Source organism: Macaca nemestrina, chromosome 1 (assembly GCF_043159975.1).
Source record: "Macaca nemestrina isolate mMacNem1 chromosome 1, mMacNem.hap1, whole genome shotgun sequence".
Lineage (NCBI taxonomy): Eukaryota > Metazoa > Chordata > Mammalia > Primates > Cercopithecidae > Macaca > Macaca nemestrina.
Genome location: NC_092125.1, coordinates 196,289,781 through 196,299,775, shown reverse-complemented (window position 1 = coordinate 196,299,775; position 9,995 = coordinate 196,289,781). Strand labels below are relative to the sequence as shown.

Sequence of the window (9,995 nt, the reverse complement as noted above, 5' to 3'; positions counted from 1 at the left end):
GTGAGGGGCGGTTTCCATGGTGACGGCAAACAAGGCCCACACTGGACGGGGCAGCTGCTGGGCTGCTACTCTCGCCGCCGCCATGATTCCCCCCGCAGATTCTTTGCTCAAGTACGACACCCCTGTACTGGTGAGCCGGAACACGGAGAAACGGAGCCCCAAGGTAAGGACGGGGCCTCAGGAGACAAAGCCTCGAAACTCCGATGGGGAAAGACACGTTCCCGCACTGAGGGTCAGCAATCTCAAGGGACAGGGATTGCAGCGACTGGAAGTAAAGGGAATTGGGAAGTCGGAGAAGGAGGGTGAGAGGATTGTATAGGAAGCCCAGATGTTGGGTGTGACCCCAGAGGGCAGATTTAGGATGGGAAAGGAGGTCACAGGGAGATGGATGAGGCTCACTCTTCTTCATGATACCCGGATCCAAGAATAGATGAGGTAGTGATTTCCCCATCACCAGAGGTGTGAAAGCACATGCCTGAGCACATGTGCCAGAAACACTTGTTCAAGCATTGAGTTGGGACCAGACTTCATGGCCTCCTTCAGCTCTGTGACATAATTTCTGCTGAGAAGACCGACCCAAAGTAGGCTAGGAAGAGGGGAGGACTGTGCGGAAGACCTGGAGCAATCTACAGGTTGGGAATGTGTGGAGCTGAGCTCCTGAACCATTTCCTGCCCTCACCTGTGCCTTCATCTCAGGCTCGGCTACTGAAAGTCAGCCCCCAGCAGCCTGGACCTTCAGGTTCAGCCCCACAGCTACCCAAGACCAAGCTCCCCTCAGCTCCCTGTGTCCCAGATCCTACAAAGCAAGCAGAAGAAATCTTGAATGCCATACTACCCCCAAGGTAAGAAAGTAGGAGCAGTGGCTGGGAGAAGGCCTAGGCTTTTGCATCGTGGATTTTGGGAGTGTGGGAGGAGGCACTCTGCCTCCGTTCCTGGCTGGGGTTTTCTCCCAGTATCACAGAGCTCCTAGAACTTACATATGGCTGGATCCTGGCAGGCTGGTGGGAGACCTCTTCTCAATCTACCCTTGTTTCCTGCATGCTGTCACCCAATCTCATGGCTTTAGATACCACCTATGTGCCGATGGCTCCCAAATGTGTATTTCCAGCCCTGTCCTCTCCCCTAAACTCCAGGCCCATGTAGTCTTCTACTTCCTCATTATCTTCATGAAGCTATCTAATAGACATCTCAAACTCAACATATTCAAACTAAATTGCAATTTCTTCCTCCCCCAGTCTGCTCTTCCCCCGTCTTCTGAGAACTTTTTAGTAGGGACTCAAACCACCTTTCATTCCTTTTGGTCACTCTCACAGCATGTGTCCTATCCTTCGTCACATTCTTTTGGCTCCACCTTCAAATTCTTTGCCAAATCCAACCACTTTTCACCACCTCTGCTTCCATCATCTTGCTTCTCGTCACTGGTGGCCACTCGCACTGCTGCAATGGTCTCCTGTCTGAAAACACTGCTTCCACTCTGCTCCTAAAATCTATCCTCCATACAGCCCCTAAGTCATAAGTCAGATCATGCCAGTCTCTGCCCAAAACTCTTTCATGGCTTCCCATCTCAGACTAAAATCAAAAGTCCTTACAATGGCCTGGAAGATGTGGCATGATCTAGCCTATGATATATCCCTGACCTTATCTCCTGTTACTCTGTTTCTTGTTCACTGTTCACTGTGCTGAATCCACAGGGGCCTCACTTGCTATTTCTTTTCTTCCCTTTTTTTTTTTAAATCAGAGTCTCACTCTGTTGCCCAGGCTGGAGTGCAATGGCGCAATCTTGGCTCACTGCAAGCTCCGCCTCCTGGGTTCACACCATTCTCCTGCCTCAGCCTCTCGAGTAGTTGGGACGACAGGTGCCCGCCACCACGCCCGGCTAGTTTTTTGTATTTTTAGTAGCGATGGGGTTTCACCGTGTTAGCCAGGATGGTCTTGATCTCCTGACCTCGTGATCTGACCACTTCGGCCTCCCAAAGTGCTGGGATTACAGGCGTGAGCCACCGCGCCCGGCCCTCACTTGCTATTTCTGAAATGCCTCATTCACTCTCCCATCACAGGGCCCTGACAGCTGGTGTTTTCACTGCCAAAGATGTTCTTCCCTTGATATTCTCCTGGTTCCTTTCATTTCTTCACTCAGGTCTTTCTCAGATGTCATTTCTTCCAGGAGGCTCTCCTTGAGAATTCGCTATAGCACAGCACCCCTGCCCAACATGATCTCCTCTTCTTGCTTTTTTCTTCTGCAGCAACATGCCTTTTCATCTATTTTTATGTAATAAGTTGACAGCACAGTTTGTGAGGCTATGAGGAAAAGGGAAAACAGTGAAAGACAGACTGTCATCTCCTCTGAGGTGGAGGTCAAAGGATGGGGGTCACTTTTCAGTTGATTCCCTCCCACCAATGATGCAGAAATCCTCTCCCCCATGGCAGTTTTGCCTTCAAACTTCCTCCATGTGATTCCACAACCTGGCCATCTCTGCCACAAGGTACATTGTGGGGGCCTATGCAGGCACACACCTTCACGAACCTCCCCACCCCTGATACACACATCTGCCTCTTTCTCACTCACACAAGGTTCATGATGTCCTGTGTTTCCCACCCCATAAGTTGGTGGGTAGTTCCTACTGTTCAGATCAAGCAACAACCATAAATCGGTCTTCGACATGTTAGGAGGGTAAGATCTGAAATGGTGGGGAATGATTTCACAGAGGCCCATTGCCGTGGTGGAAATTGTCCACTACCTACCCATTCCCGAGGTCCCTACGGAGGCAGCATAGCGGGTGTGGCTTTGGAACCTCACATCCCAAGGGATGGAGGATTCTGGGTTGGTGGCAAAGCTGCCCCTCACTGCTGCTCAGGCAGAGGGCTCAAAGGGCCCTCTCTGCTCATGTGCTGGGGACCCTCGAGTCAATGGGTTTTGCTCAATCTCGCTGTGTCTGCCACAGGGAGTGGGTGGAAGACACGCAGCTATGGATCCAGCAGGTGTCCAGCACCCCTAGCACCAGGATGGACGTGGTGCACCTCCAGGAGCAGTTAGACTTAAAGCTGCAGCAGCGGCAGGCCAGGGAAACAGGCATCTGCCCTGTCCGCAGGGAACTCTACTCACAGTGTTTTGGTGAGTGAGCCAGGTGAGGGGTGGACACTACACACCCTACTGCTCCCTTCCCTTCACCTTCAGCACAGATCCAAGCCTGAGCACCCTAGAGCTGGAGCCCATCTCATACTGGAATCCCCTTTTCTCCCCCTGCCTGACCCACCCAGCAACAGCTAACTGCCCTCTTCCCCTTCCCAGCTGAAGGGGGTCAGCCCCTCCACACCTGTGGGTATCTCTCATCAGGCAGGACAAGAGACTGAGAAAAGAAATAAGACACTGAGACAAAGTATAGAGAAAGAAAAGTGGGCCCAGGGGACCAGTGCTCAGCATACGGAGGACCCGCACCGGCACCGGTCTCTGAGTTTCCTCAGTATTTATTGATTACTGTGTTCACTATCTCAGCAAGAGGAACGCGGCAGGAGAGCAGGGTGATAGTGGGGAGAAGGCCAGCAAGAAAATATGTGAGCAAAGGAATCTGTGTCACAAATAAGTTCAAGGGAAGGTACTATGCCTGGATGTGCACGTAGGTGAGATTTTTGCTTCTCTCCACCCAAACATCTCAGTGGAGTAAAGAGTAACAGATCAGTGTTGCGGCCAACATGTCTCGCCTCCCACCACAGGGCGATTTTTCTCCTATCTCAGAATAGAACAAATGTACAATCGGGTTTTATACCGAGACATTCAGTTCCCAGGGGCAGACAGGAGACAGAGGCTTTTGTCTTAACGGCAAGAGGCCTTTCTCTTTTACTAATCCTCCTCAGCACAGACCCTTCACAGGTGTGGGGTTGAGGGACAGTCAGGTCTTTCCCATCCCATGAGGCCGTATTTCAGGCTATCACATGGGGAGAAACCTTGGACAACATCTGACTTTCCAGGGCAGAGGTCCCTGCCCTGGAACTCCCTGCACAGCTTTCCGCAGTGCATTGTGCCCCTGATTTATCGAGAATGGAGAATGGCGATGACTTTTACCAAGCATACTGCCTGTAAACATTTCATTAACAAGGCATATCCTACACAGCCCTACATCCCTTAAACCTTGATTCCATACAACACATGTTTCTGTGAGCTCAAGGTTGGGGCAAAGTTACAGATCAGCAGCATCTCAGGGCAAAGCAATTGTTCAGGGTACAGGTCAAAATGGAGTTTCTTATATTTTTCTTTTCTACATAGACACAGTAACAGTCTGATCTCTCTTTCTTTTCCCTACACCAGCCCCACCTCTTCTACAAGTCCTCCAGCTGCCAGCCACTGTATTCTTGGCAACTTGAGTTCCTCACCCCCTTAGCAGATGTTTGGAGTAAAACGAGAACTTCCATCTGGTTTTCCAAAGATTTCTGTAATAAGCATGTGCTAATTTTTTAGTCAGAAAGATTAATGTTCAGTATTTACATCCATCCATCCACGAATATTTGGCCCTTGGTCCAGAAAAATATTGTGATTTGTTGTTAACCGACAGACACGAGAGATTTAAGATGCACCTCCTTGAGTGCTGGTGTCAAATGGCTGTCTCCCGGCCCAGTCTCACTGGCTCTTATGGGTGCCAATCTGCAAATCACCTTCAAACCCTCAGGCAGCTGCAGGGTTTAGCAGGCTTCCCTATCCGTGTGTTGTTACGCTTCGCCCTCCAGGTCAGCATTTATGGGGAGATAGGTGGGCAAGCTCTAGATGTTGCCATTTCCAGCCTCAAACCAGTGCAGCCAAGGGGGCACACAGGATGTCCCAGCTGCTTTAAAACAGCTGCCATCTTTAAACAGAAAAAGTCAGGTTTTTTCGTATAGTAACCAGTTTTTACCAAAGGCCAGAAGGGAGGGGACCCAGTGCTGCAAACAAACCAGAGCCTCTTGTTTCCTTTGCCCTGGACGACCCAGGTTTGCTGACTCTGTGCTACTCACAAGTGCCAAGTTCAGAGGAGTCACTGCATGGCAAGGCTCTTTGGGCCACTGAGGGCAGCCTCCCTGAGGCCCTTCTCTGAGGCTTTGTACTTTGTCTCCAAGCGAGAACACCCTAATGTCCTTCCCAAGAGGAAGGGTGTTTGCAGTAGACACAGTGCAAGCCCCCTCCCCACGCCCTGTCTGATCTCATGGTGTGTGTGCATTGGAAGATGAGTTGATCCGGGAGGTCACCATCAACTGTGCGGAGAGGGGGCTGCTGCTGCTGCGAGTCCGGGACGAGATCCGCATGACCATCGCTGCCTACCAGACCCTGTACGAGAGCAGCGTGGCGTTTGGCATGAGGAAGGCACTGCAGGCTGAGCAGGGGAAGTCAGACATGGAGAGGAAAGTGAGTGGGGTTTACCGTGACCCTTGGCCCCGTCTCTTCTGTAAACCGCAGGGCCATGTGCTTGTCATTCCAGCACTACATTCTGGCCTCCTAAGGTGCTCTCCTGACAGTCACGACACTTGGACCTGCATCACCTCAGTGAGGGACCCCTGGTTGAGTATGATGGCCAGCCTGGTGGTCTTGGCAGAGTTGTCTCCGCTGTGGACGCTCCATGCCAGGCACTGACCTCCCACTGGGTGGCAGTATATACCCTGGCAATGTCTTATGTCCCATGTCCCTTCCACCCAGGCTCACACCATTCCATTCACCTGGCAACATCCCAGGATGACTGGTCATTCTCTCCTCAGATTGCAGAATTGGAGACGGAAAAGAGAGACCTGGAGAGGCAAGTGAACGAGCAGAAGGCAAAATGTGAAGCCACCGAGAAGCGGGAGAGTGAGAGGCGGCAGGTGGAGGAGAAGAAGCACAATGAGGAGATTCAGTTCCTAAAGCGGACGAATCAGCAGCTGAAGGTAATCAACGCACAGGCTGGGGTGGAGGTGCCCACCGCCCCAAGACCCAGCCCCATGGGCCAGGCATTCGGTTCCTTTTCCATGGCTTTTAACTGTTTGTCCACATGCACTGCCAAAGAATAAAGGAAGCTGACTTTGGTGGTGGGAGAAGGGGAGGGCTCCAGAGGGGGTCTCTACTCTCAACTCCAAATCTCTGAGGCGCCTCAGCCTGGCTCTCTAGTGGAGGATTCTTCTCCCTGGAAAAAAGTTGCCCATCCTCAAGGAAGAGGTGGATATGGCAAAAAGTGAAACTCCGTTACCCTGGAAGCTGGTATGTTGGAGGCTTCCTGGGGGAGAGCGGGGCTCCAGCTGGCTTGTGTGGTAGTGCTGTCCCATGGCTGTCTCCTCTGAGGCACTGTTTCAGGGCATAACCAGGGAAGAAGTCAGAACCAGTGGGCAGCAGGGCCCTTTGAGAGGAAGAACCATTTGAAATCAGAAACCTTCCCCAGGAATGTGGTCGGGGAACCCAGGCGTAGGTGCTCTTCCTCGAAGCCCAGTGCCAGCAGTGGTCTTTTATCTGGCTGAGGTCACGGGAGGGAGGGGGCTGCTGGATACAGCTGGGCAGGAGGCCATGCTACAGGCACTGCACCTCCCCGCTGTTTGGTCCAAAGGTTCTCAAAAGGTAGGCCCCAGACCAGCATTGTCCTCACCTGGCAAACTAAGCAAGACAAATTATCGGACCCACCCCAGATCTACCGAATCAGAAAATTCGAGGTTGGGGTTCAGCAATGTGCTTTAACAAGGTCTCAGGTGATTCTAATATTTGCAAAAGTTTGAGCATCACTGTTCTGGACAGATGGCCTACTGACATTTAGTGGCTTTTTCCCATGGCCCTGGCCAAAGGACCCTGGATGGATCTCCCTCTCCTCCCTAGACTCAGATAGAAACCTTACAGTCTTAACATTGGCAGGCTTGTTAGGTCTACACACCAGCAGGACTGGCCATTTGCAATAAAGAAGGCTTTCTATTAACCACTACTGGAACTTTTCTTGTTGCTGAAAAGTTAAACAAAAAGAAAAGCAAGAAACTTTCACAGCCATAGATGAATCTGTTTCCTTAGCAGACTCTGAGGCTGCTTTCCTTAACTGCCATATTCCTTTTTCACAAGCCTGAGTTCCCCAGTTCTTCCTGGATTAGCAACAAGAGCAAACCAAATACCTTAGCATATTTCTAACATTTAAAAGCAATTTTGCAATCTCCAGGGTGAAAGATTCTTTAGAAGTGGGCATTTTAAATTTTTTTTTTTTTTTTTTGAGACAGAGTTTTGCTCTTGTTGCCCAGGCTGGAGTGCAATGGCATGATCTCGACTCATTGCAACCTCTGCCTCCCGGGTTGAAGCAATTCTCCTGCCTCAGCTGTCCGAGTAGCTGGGATTACAGGCGCCCACCACCATGCCGGCTAATTTTTTGTATTTTTGGTAGAGATGGGGGTTTCACCATGTTGGCCAGGCTGGTCTCGAACACCTGACCTCAGGTGATCCACGTGCCTCAGCCTCCCAAAGTGCTGGGATTATAGGTATGAGCCACCTCGTCCAGCCTTTTTTTTTTTTTTTTTTTTTTTGAGACATAGCTTCGCTCTTGTTGCCCAGGCTGGAGTGCAATCTCGGCTCACTGCAACCTCCACCTCCCATGTTCAAGCATTCTCCTACCTCAGCCTCCCAAGTAGTTGGGATTACAGACATATGCCAGCACGCCCAGCAAATTTCTGTATTTTGAATAGAGATAGGGTTTCACCATGTTGGCCAGGCCGGTCATGAACTCCTGATCTCATGTGATCCGCCCACCTTGGCCTCCCAGAGTGCTGGAATTACAGGCGTGTAACACAGGAAGTGAGCTGTTTTTATTGGCTCAAAACTGCAATTGCAAATAAAGCAGCTTTGCTGTCCCTAGGCTAGACCTACCTACAGATCTGTCCAGTATTATTATTTTGGCTGCCAGAGGAACATAGTAAATAACTCCCAAGTGTCTTAAGCTTTATGCAAAGAGGGATAGCTCTGGCGGGGTGCGGTGGCTCACATGTGTAATCCCAGCACTTCAGGAGGCCGAGGTGGGTGGATCACCTGAGGTCAGGAGTCTGAGACCAGCCTGGCCAACATGGTGAAACCCTATTTCTACTACAAATACAAAAAGTAGCTGGACTTGGTGATGTGCGCCTATAATCCCAGCTACTCAGGAGGCTGAGGCAGGAGAATCACTTGAACCCGGGAGGCAGAGGTTGTAGTGAACCGAGATCATGCCATCACGCTCTAGCCTGGGTGACAAGAGCAAAACTCCATTCCCCACCTGCACCCCCCCAAAAAAAGGGACAGCTCTGTATTCACTGGCAACATTTCTCTAATTGGATGTCAAGTTGTTTCAGTGGCTGAAAATTTGCTGTTTCCCAAACCTCCGGTCCCAGCAGAACTCCCAGGATCTTAAACAAGAGAGCCAATTTTTTTTTTTTTTTTTGAGATGGAGTCTGACTCTGTCACCCAGGCTGGAGTGCAGTGGTGTGATCTCCGCTCACTGCAAGCCCCTCCTCCTGGATTCATGCTATTCTCCTGCCTCAGCCTCTGGAGTAGCTGGGACTACAGACGCCTGCCACCACGCCCGGCTAAGTTTTTTATTTTTAGTAGAGATGGGGTTTCACCATGTTAGCCAGGATGGTCTCAATCTCCTGACTTCGTGATCCGCCCGCCTCAGCCTCCCAAAGTGCTGGGATTACAGGCGTGAGCCACTGTGCCCGGCCAGAGAGCCAAATATTTAACTTAGCAGACATATTCTGGCCTGAAATCTGAGCCATGAAAAGCCCTTACAACAATGCATTCAATATCCTTGTCAATGCTTTATATCATACCCAGAGCCATTGTGTGGAAACCAGACAGGTCTGGCATCTCCTCATGTACTCAGACTCTGGCTTGTATGCCAAGCCAGAAATTAGCTAATCTAGAAAATATGGATTTGGGGATCAAGGGGAAAAAGAACACTTGGAGTGACAGCATTTGGATTATTCTTCCCAGAGACTTTTATCACCTCTTAGCTATTTGTATCAGGCTGCAAGGTTCAAGTATTAATGGAGTTTGTTTTTGTTTTTCAGGCCCAACTGGAAGGCATTATTGCACCAAAGAAGTGATAATTTCCACATGATAATTTCCAACAAGACACTTGGGATTATTTACTATGTTCTTCTGGCAGCCAATAAAATCATCATAAGCCCTTTGTAATAAAAAGCGTTTCCTGAGTGAGCAAGCTATACCCTCCCCTAACCACCACCTAGGTATTTGTCAGAAGTCACACTATTGCTCCAATGTCATGAAACACCTAAGGTCTGCCAGCTAGGCTCCTGGCTGGGCAATGGAAGATGGTGTGGCCCTGTTAATCTAAGTGTGTGGCTTACTAGTCAGCCTTGGGATCTGCCAGCTCGAATTCTAAGAAAGTAACTGCTATCTCGTCATCACTCTATACCAATACTTACTTCTGGCCAAATGAATCTGCTTCTCTGCTCCTCAAACTTTTAGTTCACAATTCATCTTCTACCTTAACTAACTTGGGCTTCTTGGGCCTCTGGCCTTCCTTATTTAATATCTTCTTATCCCTGCTCGAATGCATTTCTAACTCATTTTGGAGCTTTGGTTTTCTAATGTATTATCCACACTTGCCAGTCAACTGGACCCCTTCCTCCTCGGTTTCAGACTGCCTACGTTAGGAAACGATGGCAGGGTCAAACCTATGGCTTTGGAGAAAGTAAATGTTTGCCAGAAAGGAATACTAGTCACAGTGGCCTTTGTGAGTTGTCTGCAACTCAGCTCTTCCCCCAGCACCGATCTGTTCCCCTTATCCTGCAGAAAATCAAGCCCTGACTCTGCACTCCCCTAAGTAGTGATGTTAATTAACAACTGAAGAGGTAACCAAATGCAGGTCTAATGACTAATGATTGGAGTATGGCTGCTAGACAACTGCGTTTTAGTATTTCTCTTCCACTCTCCTGGTTTTGTAGACCCAGAAGACTGAATGAGTGACATAAATCTTTAGTTCGGGGCAAGGCAGGATGGGCTAGGGTGGTAAGCTAGAGAACTTCCATCCTTCAGTTAGGCT

General features: G+C 49.8%; 1 protein-coding gene across 1 annotated transcript; it reads left to right on the top strand.

The window, feature by feature from the left end:
• The first annotated feature begins 4 nt into the window (after nt 1–4).
• On the top strand, nt 5–9,130 carry LOC105494740 (dynein axonemal light intermediate chain 1). The gene is made up of 6 exons (XM_011763477.2): nt 5–163; nt 697–842; nt 2,943–3,112; nt 5,193–5,371; nt 5,719–5,883; nt 8,998–9,130. Exons 1-6 carry the CDS (start codon nt 17–19, stop codon nt 9,031–9,033), a joined length of 843 nt encoding a protein of 280 aa, XP_011761779.1. The 5' UTR covers nt 5–16; the 3' UTR covers nt 9,034–9,130.
• Nucleotides 9,131–9,995: the final 865 nt, after the last annotated feature.